At 38.9% G+C, this 14,795-nt stretch overlaps 1 protein-coding gene across 1 annotated transcript in view; it reads left to right on the forward strand.

Moving 5' to 3' along the window:
* Window positions 1–10,462, forward strand: part of LOC117831480 (atrial natriuretic peptide receptor 2) — a 76,774-nt gene extending 66,312 nt beyond the window's left edge. Inside the window, 6 exon segments of the mRNA XM_034710200.1 lie at window positions 1,157–1,280; window positions 4,125–4,193; window positions 4,416–4,590; window positions 6,536–6,634; window positions 8,825–8,916; window positions 9,898–10,462. Of these exon segments, the coding sequence (XP_034566091.1) occupies window positions 1,157–1,280; window positions 4,125–4,193; window positions 4,416–4,590; window positions 6,536–6,634; window positions 8,825–8,916; window positions 9,898–9,960 (622 nt within the window). The 3' untranslated portion in view covers window positions 9,961–10,462.
* Window positions 10,463–14,795: the final 4,333 nt, after the last annotated feature.

Genomic DNA, 14,795 nt, shown 5'->3' on the forward strand with positions numbered 1-14,795 from the left:
AACTTGTTCAAAGAAATGAGAAAGGGTTTTTTTGATGTGCACAAGTGACGCAATGATGTGAAGATTGAACAAGTAGTTTTGAAAATTTCAATTCTGATCTGAGAAATGTATCAAAGCGAAGTGAGAAACACTTCAGTGTCCTGCAGACAAGGAAGGGCTGCACCAATTCAACTGCTGCAAAATCAGGTTCAAGTTCAGGTTACTTTATTTGTGCCCGTATGTAAACTTGTTTTGCAGCCAGAGAGACGTTAAGTAATTACAGAATTACAAGACAGATGTGAGACAGAACAAACTTAATGTGCTAAACATACTAAATTATCCTAAAACTAATATAACAATATAATTGATGAAATTAATAGACATGATAAAATGATAAAAGTGCTAAAGGTTCCATTTAAAATGCATTTAATAAAACATTCAACCAATAAAAACTATAAAATCACATGAATAAATAAGAAAATCTTGTCATGTGTCTGCACTAAATCAACAAACAAATAACAATACCATCTACGTAACGTAAAGACATGAGTATTTTCCAGTGTCTCCAACCTGAATCAAATTAAAACTGGATTAAACTGAACAGTCAGAGCATGTTTGCTTCCTGAAGTGACCGAAATGAGAGCTTTCATTGGAGATTTTGAGGTAACAGTTAATTGTAATAGTAATAATCTTCACCCGCGGTGTCTCACGGAGAGATATCGCAGGTCTTTTCTAATTTGACTTTCTTATCCGTACCAATAATATATATATATGTTGTAAGATTTGCTTATTTTTACTTCTTTAATTTTAATTGCTAATAACTTTTTAATAATTGATATTTTATAGGCTCTTGTTTGCTTTATATTTTTTTGCACTGTCTACTTTGCTACTGTGACACTTGAATTTCCCCGTTGTGGGACGAGTAAAGGACTATCTTATCTTATCACATCACATTATAGATAATACATACTAAATGTTTTATCTAGATCAAAACTAAAATGCGATATTCAAACCTTTACTTTCTTTTAAACCTTCCATTTTCAAAGTTTGATCCAGTCTGAAACCCTAAATCTGATCACATTAATTCTGAATAACTGAGTCTTTTCTTTTCTAAACATCTCTATGTGTAAAGATAAGAATGTGACCTTACTGTGTGTCCCTTTCTCTCCTCTCCCAGTTCAGTAGCAGAGCAGCTGAAGCGAGGGGAGACGGTGCAGGCAGAGGCATTTGACAGCGTCACGATTTACTTCAGCGACATTGTGGGCTTCACATCAATGTCTGCAGAAAGTACACCTCTACAGGTACACACTGATCACTTCTCTGCTGAAGTGTAACTCTCTGTTTCTCTCTCTGTGTCGCTCCTTGTTCAGATTTGAAGCTTTAAACTTACAGCTCATGATCACAGCGAGATGATTCTGTTTCTGTATTCATGCATTGAAGTGCTCACCAGCATCAGGTCTCTTCCTACAGTGTGTCTCATAGTTTCCACAGTGTGTGTGTTCCCACACAGGCTGCAACTCAAAATAGTCCACTTGTTGGATGGGAGAGTGTGTTGACGCAGAGTTGAGTCACATTATGCCACCACATATCTCCCTCTCACATGAATACAAGGAGGAGGTTTCAGACCAAGTACAGTAGACTGATATCACATCTCTGCAGTGGCTCAGCGCTGAAACAGTCTAACACCATGTGATGGAGTCACCTGAGAACAAACACTCGCTCTGTTCACCTTTGACCTCTTTTCAAGCTCTACTTCATTGAGTTTCAATGGAGATTAACGTCATCTGAAACTTCATGAATGCTTTTTACTTGGAGCTGCCAGTAGTGTTTACAGCTGTTCCTGTCAGGCAGCATTCAGGCCCAAATGTCTCCAACCCTCCCCACCCCCAGCTCAGCACCTCCAGAGGAAATTTACACTATCAGCCCTGCTGTCAGCCTGTCAGTCAATCAAACCTCTCACCACCACTCAACAGTAATTGTGATGCTCCTTCTCGTACCCTATACGAGCCATTCTGAAAATATTGCAGTGCATTAGTCGGATGCATCTTTCTTCATACTGCAGTGTTGTTTATGAATATACAACATATGTCACCTCACCTGCATCCAGATACATTTATGCTGTATACTCTCTCCTGAAGATGTTACTGTTTCCTAAATGTCATGATCGACTGTTGATCCAAAAATGCGACCACAAACTTATTTTTAGCCAATGAAAGGTGGGATGAAGAAATCTAGCTAATCCTCTGTGTGCTAACAATTCATGTTTCCAAATATAAAATATTCTTCTGATTATTTTTGCAAGTTGCGTCGGCTTTTATTTAAGACCTTTTGAGCTAATCCACTAATCTGAGAGAGGCAATGTTCAAATGTTTTGTATTTGTTAACCTGGCATTCGTCTCCTCCACATTTAAATCCCACTCCATGTCTTCAGGAGTAAAGTAAATTAGTTTCTCACATTTCATGCTGAACGAGGTTTTTGCTCATGACTGCAAAGTCCTGACGAGACAAAAATCCAGCTGGGTTTGATTTGACGCTAAGAGACCGTTTAAAAACTTGACATTAAAGAAGACGACTTCACAACAAATTGGTCTTTGAGTAAACAGCCAACATCTGACATTAATGCTACATTACAGCCCTCTAATCTGTTCAATTTAATCCAGATTGTGTATGAAATATTCTTTCTGCTGCTTTGATTTATGATGCTGTAAATGTGTTTGTCAGTGAGCCTCAGCGGGCCACTGCAGACAGACACAGATAGAGAGGGAAACTGAAGTCCTGCTGAATCTCAGGACTTAAAATTTCTCAGCATTTTAACACTGACTAAAAACATATGGACCTAACCATTGAGGTGAGATATCTAACCAGGAAGTCCCATTGAGATTAAAGAGGAGGCCGAAGGAGCCCATATCCAGTCAGAGCTGGAGCAGAGCAGCGTGCAGCATTAAGACATAAATTCTCCCATTATAGCTTTATAAATATAAATCCTAATTCCTTATGCAGCTCCTGTGATAGCTGAGGAACTTGAACAGCAGGTTTTCCTTTTTGGTTAATCCAAATTGAACCACTACTTAGCAGAGGAACATAAAACTATGAGAACCTTGGAACTAGCAATTGAGACTAAACACTTACCATCATGACATGAATTAAAGTTTCAGATACATTTCTTTATCATCCCAGCTCTCAACCATAAACTACATAAAACACACTGTATGAACATGGACTTCTTATCATAGTTGTCCCCATATTGTGAGTCTGCAGGGCCATGAGGCAGCACAGAAACAGTGTCATGTTGGTGTCAGATCCCAGAAGTGTTTTAGCTGACTGATCTGAGACTCATCAGTAGAGCAGAGACTGTCGGAGCATCAACAGACCGTATTGTTGTGCTGCGTGAAGTTGCCCTTTAGTTCTGTCGGCCTCTGGTGCTTGACATTTGGATTTGTTGCTTGTGTCACTCAGAGACTTGTCATGCTGTCGCTCCTGGCTGACTCTGTGTTTAATGGACGCTTCTTGAAAAACAAAAGAAGTGTCGCCTCCATTTAAACAATGAAAAAAGGTTCACTTATTTTGGCGGCTGTGCCTCAGAGGCAAGAGCAGGCTGCCAATTAATCAGAAGATCCAGGGCTCCTCATTTCTTCTTGTTGGAACTTTTACCAAGATTCTGGACCCCAAATTGCTCATGAAGAAGTAGCCAACAGTGTGTGAGTGTGTGTGAATGATAAGCTGATTAGTGGCCTTGCATGGCACTTGAGTTCAGTCAGATGACCTAGTTTGAACTGTTTATAGAGGCAGAAAATAATTCTTGCGTTTGGCGTGCAAGCTCCGACTTTGTCACTCCCTCACAGATTTATCTTACATGCAGAAATTTAAGGAATGACGTGAATAGTTGAATAGCAGATAGATGCTGTGATGATGCTTGGACTTATCGGATATTTTGCAGCTTAATTAAACCTTTATATTGGGAGGTTGAATCAGGTAATCATGGAGATCATGACACGCCAAGTGTGTTTAATGGTGCAGCTTAAGTCGCCCGCTTTTTCCACTTGTGAATGATGTGTGAAAGGATGAGTGCTCAGATTTTCAGACACCTTTCATGCAGTATTGTTATTTCTCTGGAGTCATGATAAAAACTCTTCTTCTCTGTACAGGTGGTCACACTGCTCAATGATCTGTACACCTGCTTTGATGCCATCATTGATAACTTTGATGTGTACAAGGTGAGTCTGGATAATCAACAGAATAATCACAGTGTGGTATTTTAATGCATCCTCAGTTTTTTTCTCTTACTTTGTGTAGAATAATGCAATTTTAACGTTCAAGTGCTTGTAATTTATTTCTTTATTAATGATGCTTTCAGGAACTCTTAAAAACTACTGGAGAATACAGTCAGTAAATCAGTCTTTATCTAACTTCTATCTTGATCTTGTGTTTTGTTTTAGGTGGAGACCATCGGTGACGCCTACATGGTGGTGTCAGGCCTGCCTGTACGGAACGGAAAGCTCCACGCCAGAGAGATTGCCGGGATGTCGCTGGCGTTATTAGAGCAGGTCAAAACGTTCAAGATACGACACAGACCCAATGACCAGCTGAGGCTCAGGATAGGTATACACACAGGTGAGTGTATCTCAGGATTACTCGGATCATCCTGCTGAGTGTAGAAATGAGTGGATGTCATTATTTATTCTTTTAGATGCAGATGTTCCTCTCTATGTGTTTCCATAGTAGCCTGATAATGTTTTGGAGGTTGTTTTTCTGTTGCTATTTTTCACTGATAGAGCTCCTCTTTTATTTTCTCTCCTTGGCATGCTCTGACCCATTCTTAATTCTGCTGTCTGTCTATCAAAGATTCGTTTTCTTCCAGCGGGACTAAGAAACAAAATCAGACTTTTTAAAAAATTCAACAAATCAGAAAAGCAGCTCGGATATCTGAAGTCCAAACCAGACCACTTGGATATTTTCAGTATGAGAACTTGTTCTGTTTAATTTAAAAAGAACACTAAGCTGTCGATGAATGTATTCTGTGGACAAACAGATCCTCTCCAAGAAGCTTCTGATCTGATCCAACGTTGGTTGCAACACAAAAATCTGAGGAATAATTTCCACAGAAACTTGGACGACCCAAAGCATATTTCTCTATCTCCTCTTCTGTTATTAGAAGTTTAAAACAGCAGGAGAGCTTCTCTACTCCTGAGAGTCTGAGAGTTTAAGGATCAACTTTAATTGTAACTTATATACAGGAGAAGTAAAACCTAATTACAGGGCTGAAGAAACTGAACGTAGACTTCATGATTTTAGCCAGCCCAGTCTGTCTCAATATTGTTTTTTTCTTATCATCTGCACTGAAATCTCGGAAACACTGAAAATAAAGTCAAGTTTTATAACAACTGGTCCATAGTCTAAACATATAAGTTAGAAATAAATTAATTTTACACATGGGATGTGCAGTTTGAAAATGTCTTTAACTCTCCTGTTATGTTGCAGGTCAAATTGACCCTTTTTGAAGTCTATTTTAGGCAATATATGCCTTCCAAACCAGCTAAATACAGCATACAAATATGGGCAGCATGTGACAGAAGATGAGTCCTGTTGATTTATCAACATCACTTCATAAAAAAAAAAGTTCAAAATGGGAAAAATAAATAAATAATCTATGTCATGTAAAACTATGGTATTTATTTTTAGGACTTTCCAATGTACATTCAAAAAAAGTTTTAACATTAATTATAATAAAAAACAAGTGAATTATACTCATTGAACAATGATCTGTGAGAATTAAAGAACACCAATGGACTAAGTCTTGATTTAAATGGTTAGTAATGTAGTTAAAAATTAGATTTAAAAAAATGTGTATTGGGATTTTTGGGGGTTTTGACACTTTTGGATAATTGAATATGCCTCAGGTCAAATTGACCCAGGAGCATTATTGCTGTTCCAGAGAAACAAACATAACAGGAGGGTTAAAACCATCCTGAAAATATTACAAGAGCAGATTAATCCAGAATTTCCTGAGTCTCAAACCTTGAATGCAAAAAACATTACATCTAAAAACAAAAACCTGAATGCAAACTGAATCTGTTCCAGACAGCTGTATCCGCCTGTTTTAGTTTTAGCTGTGTTTATCACAAGAGCTGACATTAAGACATACATTAGTTATTATGGGGCAGCTGTGATATGTAACTTCCACCTCTGGATAACAACACACTGACTGGAAATAAGCACCGGATGTTTTATCTTGATCCATGTGCAGCATTTCATCTGATGTCATGTACAGCAGCTCCTGACGCAGTATTTAGACTGTACCAGCTCACTGCAGCATGTTTATATTCCAGACACTTGACATGCAGCAGGAATGGACCAGCATGCGTAGGCTGGTACTTAGCAATGTCAGAGTGATTTAAAGCATTCTGAGTAATTTCAGTCCACTCACACCTCTGTCGTCTTATTAAAAAACAGTTTCACCACCATAGCAAAGTGTTAATGACTTGACCTCTGCTGTGCCAGGTATTACAGTAGTTTTCCACTGTTAAAGTGTGACTATAAACTTGCTCGTGTTTTACAGGTCCGGTCTGTGCCGGGGTGGTGGGTTTGAAAATGCCCAGATACTGTTTGTTTGGAGATACAGTCAACACAGCGTCTCGGATGGAGTCAAACGGAGAGGGTGAGTCTCACTCTCACTTGTTTGCTTCTATTTATTCTCTCTGGTGTTTTGATTTCACGTCTGGTATCACAGGACTGTAGGTATTCTGTATTCTGTATTCTGTATTTTATACACTCATCTTTGAAGTAGCAGTGAGCAAACACAAACTATTCACCCTCTCCCTCTGCTCCCTCACATCACTCTGCTAAGTCCTTCACACCACACATGCACACTTTCTTCAGAGCTTTTCTCTCCTCCACGCTTATTGTGCTTTACGCTTCTTTCGCTGTATACACGATGTAAACAAAGAGGTACAGAGGGCATGCATGTGACGTGACAGTAGGCAGAGTCACTGCGGTCACATACTCTGAGCAGCAGAAAGCATGTAGCACATTGATTGCTTTAATTGTATACATTTTTTGTGTTTCAATATGTTTATTAAGGAAAACAAGATCAATCAATCAATCTGAATTGCCCTTCGAGGACTAATAAAGTATTCTGAATCTGAATCTGAATCAATCAATCAATCTTTATTTGTATAGCGCCAAATCACAACAAATGTTATCTCAAGACGTTTTTACAAACATAGGAGGTCTAGACCGTACTCTATGTCAAATTATCAACAGAGTCCCAACTTCAAGATCTCCACATAGCATCCACATAGACATTCAATTTTCATGCAACAGTACATTTCAAAGGCCTGATCTCACAGTCTACAGCAGCCCTATTCAATCAGCGGCCTGTGGGCCGCTGATTGAATAGGGCTGCTGTAGGATAAGATAAGATGAGATAAGATACTCCTTTATTCGTCCCACAACGGGGAAATTCATGGAGTTACAGCAGCAAACAAAAAGGTGTACAGTACAAGAATTTCAACAAGAATATAGAAAAGAAATGTTCATCAAAGACGACAGATTGGCCATAATTCTCCTGTCAGCCACCACCTCCGCAGGGTCCAGGACTGAGCTGGCCTTATTCACCAGTTAGTTCAGTCTTGCTCTCCTGTATTTCCCTTTAAGCTTTCCCTCCAAGTACAAATCACCTATACCGTTGGATCCGTTTTTTTAACTTAATATGAAGGGGACAGACATAACGTCAGCTGACTATTGTTAGAGATGAAGTTAGAGATGAAGTTAGAGATGAAGTTAAAGATGAAGTAACTTAATTGTCAGTTCGTCCTCATGTAAAGGACATACAAAGAATTGAATCCATCCAGCATCGTAGTATTTAAAGATCTTTCACACAGAGGTAGAAAGTGCTAATGTTGGGATTATTTGCAGCTGCAGATTATCTACTTGGCATGCACTGAGTGTGATCAGCAGTGTTTTACAACAGTGTGTGAGTAATAATCTGTCATACTGGAACCAATGCAAGACTGTGGCTCATTCAGGTATTTTTAAATGATCCAGGTTTTGGATTAGCTCTTTGTAAGCGACCTTTCTTTGGCTCTGTTGTTAGCTCTTCAGAAGATTTGTGGACTGGTTTTAAATCTTTTTTGGGTGCTGTTCTGCGAGTAATGATAATTATGTTGTTTGATGTGAATCATCGGAAAATAAAAAGTGTGATAGCAGTTATTTCGGGTAGATGAACTCTTATTGTTAACAGTTCATGAAGTATTTTGCTCTGGCAGCATACAGATCATAATCTGATATTGATATTGATATTAACTCTCCCGCATTCCCTTGCTAACGTGTGTAAAAAGTATCTGCTGATGTGAATGTTTGGAAAAGTTCAGTAAAATCTGAATCCAAAGCTGAATATGAGAGTTATTGAGCTGCTGAGTGGAAGACTTTTTACCCTGACATTTTTGCTCTTAACTGGCTGTGACAGGAACTCCTGTTATGAAACTGTGGTTGGATCTCTTGCGAGCGAATCATCAGATGTATTGATTAACTACTGGGCTGCTTCCTGTATTGTGCCTCCTCTGGTAAATAATTGATTGCACTTACAGCAAAGGGCCCTTAGCCAGCGATAAACTGGGCAGCCTGAAGCTTCACAGGCAGGAGTCAAGTCTCACATCTCTGCACTGTGTGCATTAATGGGTCAAAACAATACAGATTTTCATCACTGTTAGCTTCTCAGCTGCTGGCGTCCTACGAGCATCATCAAATTCCTCATGTGTTGAAATCCTGAGATAATAGCAGTGTGGTGGTAATCCAAAGATTTGTTGCGTTGTGATGTCTAATCTGTTGTCCTCTTTGTGTTTTGCAGCCTTAAAGATCCATTTGTCCTCTGCTACCAAAGAAGTGCTGGATGAGTTCGGCTACTTTGATCTCCAGTTACGAGGAGACGTAGAAATGAAGGTAAGATCATTTCCTGCAGGAACCTTTCAAAATGAACCAATGTAAAACAACAGAATAACAGCTAGTGTCAAACTTACAAATACTGTCCTGTCTGGGTTTGTGTCCGCTGTACAAACTGTGCTTTACTTCAGAAAAGATCAGGCTCAGGTCTGTGAACTGAGCTGTTGTGATGTTACCTTTTGGTTCTTGAACTACCGTCCTGAAGCCTTTGACGCTTTGACATTTGAAGGTCATTGTATTTGGAGGGTAGATATGCACTGCTAACCACTCCTCTGCTTGATCGGTCTATTTTTGTTGATTTTAACTTTAATAGGATCATTGTTTACAAAAAATAAAAACCATGATGTGTTCAAGAATACTTGAAACAAGCAAATAAGACCATCAACTCATAAGGGAGGTGTTTGATTAAGTAAAAAATTAAGTAGAGGTCTGGATTTTTATGGTAGACTCGTGTGATGATTGCCCCCTGCTGACCATTAGAGAGAATACAAGTTTAAGTCATATTAGTGTTGGCTTCACTCTTGAAAGCAAGAGGTTACATCCACCTCTCATGGTTTTAAAGATGTCGTAGAAATTACAATAACAGAAGACAGAATATAACAGTTCACCACTTATCGGATTTACATGATGTTAATTTAAGAATCAAGGGGAACTGGTTCGGCTCAGTAGTTAGACTGCACACTGCATGTAGAGATTATGTTTCCTGGTTGAGTGCAGCAGGGTCCAGTTTGTCAGCCCTTGCTCTCTCTCCCTGGTTTCCCACCCTATCCGTTAATTAAAGGAGTTTTAATTAAAAAAAAAATTCAGACAGGACCTGTCGACGTGTGGACATGTGGAAGTGTAAGCCAGTTTGCAGTAGCAATTATGATTGCCCTTAAAGAAAGGGCAGCCTAAGAGGAACACAGCCCCCCCCCCCCCCCCCCCCCTCTCGCCCCCCTCTTCATCTCCATTGATGAACTTATTGATTTCTGTGTATTTCAGGGCAAAGGCAAAATGAGAACGTACTGGCTTCTCGGGGAGAAGACCGATGTGTATGTTATCTGAGAAGCCTGCTGATAGTGCGACGGCAGCAGAGGAGACGAACAGCAGGAGCTCCAGTGGCCGAGCCACTTCTTTATTTGTTCTAGAATAAGTCCTTATTGGTGATTTCAGAGGAAAGGAGAACGACACCATGTGACAAAAACAGAGGGAATTCCAGGTATTTTTTATTACCTGCAAACTGTAAGTGCAAAAAAAGACAAAAAAAGATGTTGTAAAAGTTTTGTATGAAGAACCTATCTGTCCTGAGAGTGAGTGCTTTTCACTGATAAATTCTTATTTTTTGTGCTTTCTATATTAAGATTTATATTATGTGTTTGGAAGTCAATGATGTATTAATATTTCATCCATTGAAGTTTGGAGGCACAGGATTACTATGATGTCAATGCAGGGGTTCGTGAACCGTGTGATGCAGTACAAGCTAATATGTATATATGTATATCCAAGATACTGTAAGATATTTTGTTCAATAAACGGAGTAAAACGCTCTTTTCCATTTATAGATCACTCTGTATTTGTGTGCTTCTGCTTTCTGGACTGTGGTTAATTATTGATAACTGGATACTCCAAGTGTAACCTGAGACAAGCAGCAAAGAGCACCAGTGGGTCTCTGCTGAGCAGGATTCAATTCCTAGACTTGACACAGACAGATTACCCTTTAAGTGTGATTAAAAATATACTTCAAACTCCAAATGCTAACATTTTCATAGCTCTGTTTTTTTTGTTTTTCAAGTTATATTTTTGGGGCATTTTCATCTTAAATGGACAGGACAGTTGGAGAGAGACAGGAAATGTGGGGAGCAGAGAGTTATGGAAGACATGTAGTAAATGGTTGAGGCTGGAATCGAGCCTACGACCTCTGCAACAAGGGTTATGGCCTCTATATATGGGGCACACTTGGACCACTAGGCCAATGGTGCCCCCATAGCTCTGTTTTTGAGGGGCTGCTATGTTAAGTGATATAACATATGATGTATAGGTTATACAAATTAGAATCCAGACAGGGTGAGCGGGGACCCTGACCCAATTCTTGTCAGCCTCCTTGCAGGACAAAAGTACATTACAATCTACCGTAACATTAATACATGAGCCTGCTTATTTGTTATAATGCACATTAAACCCAACATTTCCGATGAAGGTAACCTTGATTAGGAACCTCTGCAGGAATATTTATGCAGACATTTCTGTCCTCATTCAGCTCTCCTCCTTCTCAGAGCTTTGACGTTGACACACCATGAAACGTAAATGAGGCCAATGTCACAACTTTAAACTTTGTTGCTGTTATCACTCCCTCCTCTGGATCACAGGACAGGATGTTTGTCCACTGTTCCCTCTCAGAGATGGTTGGGGTCCAGTAGCTCCTCAGGCTGCTCTCACATCTGTGCCAAATAAATGTCTTTATTTCCACTCTCAAGAGACCACACTAACGTTTTTACCACAGTGTCAACAGGCGGAGGTAAGATGTGCTGGACTCCTTCCCGCAGACTAATTTGATATGATGTGTGTGATCAGTTTGTTACTGGAACAGCTCTTGCTCTTGCACCATTGTCGTAGAGTTTTTGACCAATCAGAAGCAAGTATTTACCAATGCCAGGCAATAAATCTCATCAGACTTGACCTAAATCACTCTGTCTTTGTTATTCCTGCAATAACTAGCTCTCTGTAGAATAATCCTCAATTAGCGTGTAGACATAGTTAACAGACAAGCTGATACATTTTAATTATTTTTTACTTGTTTTGTTGTTTTGCTGATGGATATAATTTGTACATTTAATCCTATGAGGACAATGAATGCCTGTAGAACATCAGATTAATGATCAGCCTGGACCAAAGTGGTGGACTGACTGACTGAGTGACTAATACTGACATTTTTTAAAGCTGCGTGGTTATTGTGCTTACAGTGCAGGAGGTAATCTAACAGAGCTAACTGTATTTTAAAGATTTATCTGAGTTATGAAAGACATTTTAATCCATTTAGACCTTTTTCCCTTTAAGGCAAGACTTGTTGCTTAAATGAGACATAATTCCTTCCTTCTGTTATAAGAACCCAAATTAAAATATTTCATCATCCCTTGGAGACTGTAAATGTCTGAACTAAACAATGTGATAATCCATTGGATAGGTGGAGAAAATTTCCATCTGGAAAAAAAGTGGAGGACTGACCAACCAAATACCTCTGCCATCCCCAGAGGCAGACCATTAACAGGACTAAAAACCATTAGTGTCCGCATGGTCAGAACAACTCTGCTCCTCTCTTTTAGGGGGAACATTTTTCATATCCGCTAATTTAAAATGATTCAACTTTGAAAAACCAGCTATTATTCTGTCAACCTTAGGACTTATGCATCTACTTCAAAGTAATCAAAATGTTGTTGATATATATAAGACTACATATTATAGAGAAGCAGAGAACCTGCAAAGGTAACCAATATCAGATGTGCAAAAACTAAATTTGTTGTTTAATTTTGACGTGTTGAAACATAGACGTGACATAGACTGTATAAAATATGGACGTAGTATCCGTGATGTCACCCATCTCTTTCTGAAGAGCTGTTTTGAGGCCAGTCGGCGGCGGCAGCCATATTGCTGCTGTGGAGCCAGTGTGCCGTAAAGAGGCAGAGTTTGAGCCTTCTAGCCAACAGCTACAATGTTCCTGCAGTCAGCTGTGCCACTCATTGGAAGACTCGTAATCTCAATATCTTCGAAATTGCCATGTTAGAAAAAATTGAAGCCCCCTCACAGTGTGAGCTGATCGAGAAATGAGCTACCCAGACTACACTCGTCTTTTGTACCAGGCTGTAAACATGTTTATTGCTGCTTTTTCGCATTTATGTGTATGTGACTTCCAGTACTTCTGGAGCCAGCCTCAAGTGGATTCTCGATGAACTGCAGCTTTTAACACTTCCGCATTGGACTCATATTTTTAGACCAGAGGTTGCCGCTTGGTTGAAACACGCTAATTTTGTATCAATAGCCCAAAAAGAAGACAAGATAATCTTTTTAAGTAGTGTTCATTTCTATTCGTATTATTTTCTTTTATTCTGTTGTAATTTTCTCCCTCAGTTTCTTTGCAATTAATGATCATGCTGTGCACTCTGATCCTGGACTGTACAAATTTATGGTGTCTTGTAAGCCTATGCGGGCTGGGCATAATATTGTATGCATGACAGAATAATAAAATAAAAACTTCAAACTTCAAACTTCAAACTATTAGCGGAAAAAGTCAGAAAAGGGGAACACTTTCACACTCTTTTTTCCCTTTTTTTATTATTTTTTTTATTTTAAATTTTAAATATATATATATTTTTTAAATTTTGATTAATGAATTAAAAAAATGTTTTGCTTGTTCCTTCTCTTTCTCCCTTAGTTTTAAACTGCCAATCATCCAATTGCTCCAAGTATTATTATTATTATTATTATTATTATTATTATTATTATTATTATTATTATTATTATTATTATTATTATTATTATTATCTTACAGCAGTCATCTGAACTTCAGCTCTCTACCAGTAGACTTTCTATTAGCTTTGCCGCTGTTCCATGTCATGTGTTGTGTATAACTTTGTTAACTGTCCTCTTGCTTATTTTTTAGTCACGAAAATCACTAATACAATTTTTTTTTAAATGGTTGAAGTCCAATCCTCCAGCAGAGACTGACAGGTTAGATATTGTTTGATAAAAATGGAAAGATGGAGAAAACTACTTTCTAGGTCAATCTAAGGGCAGGAAAATGTTTAAAAAAAGAAAAAGAAAAGAGGAACACTTTTGGGTTTAAAAAAATATGATTGAAAGAAAGTTCAAAACCTAAACATAGCTTAAGACAGGAAAAGATGGAAAAAGATGATGTAATTATTTGGGGCAGAAACCTCTTGTAGAAGCCCCCTCCCTAAACCGTACAGAGGACCTTTCTGCAAACATCTCACTGTATTGATACCATGGTGTTAAGAGTGAAGAAGAGCCTTTAAATGAACCAGTCAAATCTAAATTGAGGATCTATGACACACTGGGAGCTCGTTTCACGAAGCTAAAACAGAAGGGACTTTTTTCAGGGTCTGATAAAAGCCTGACTGATATCCTCACAGTCCAGACTTGATTAATGGACGTTTGTGTCAGCGAAGTTAAAAGGCTGCTGCTGCCTGATAAGATAAAAGAGTGTTAAATTGGCTCCTGTCTTTAAAAGTTTAAATAGATTGTACAAGATGATAAAAACTTGTTTGCATAACTCTGTGTCACGCTGTCAAAACTAATGTGAGCTCAGAGAATATCTGGGCCAGATCCCCCTGACACCTAAATGTTTTTATCGAAGTTTAACCCAGAAAGAAGTTATAAATGTCCTCCTGGTGCTGTCCGGCCCGGATATTAGATGTCCTGCTGGAGTTACTCGTTTTAAAAGTCCTCACAGATGTGTCGCAGCCGGTTCAGCTGAGGGGCAGACTACCCGGTGTTACCTTTCAAGAACAACTGCTGCACCTTTAAGATTTTATTCTCTATTTTTATCTTCTATTAAAAATCAGTCCAGCATGTCATGACAATTAGTTCAGCTTTTTCTGACATATATTTGCTCTGTTACACTGCCTGTGTTGTTGTGATACATGTATTTTTAAGATGCCATGTGTGGCAGAGAGAAGCAGAGATATGTGCAGCCTAATTAACTGCAGGAATGGTGGACAGATAAGGAAGAGAAGTGTAGAAAAAGTGTGTTGGCAGCAGGCAGCTGTGTGTTTGCTGTAATGACATCACTGCTCATTAGATGCTCATTATCAGTTGTGGAACGGGGGCATGGTTGCTGTGTGTGGCCGTGTGTTGGTGTGTGTGTGTTTGTGTGTTTTTTCATCTCT

This window comes from Notolabrus celidotus, chromosome 19 (genome assembly GCF_009762535.1).
Source record: "Notolabrus celidotus isolate fNotCel1 chromosome 19, fNotCel1.pri, whole genome shotgun sequence".
In the NCBI taxonomy this organism is placed as follows: domain Eukaryota; kingdom Metazoa; phylum Chordata; class Actinopteri; order Labriformes; family Labridae; genus Notolabrus; species Notolabrus celidotus.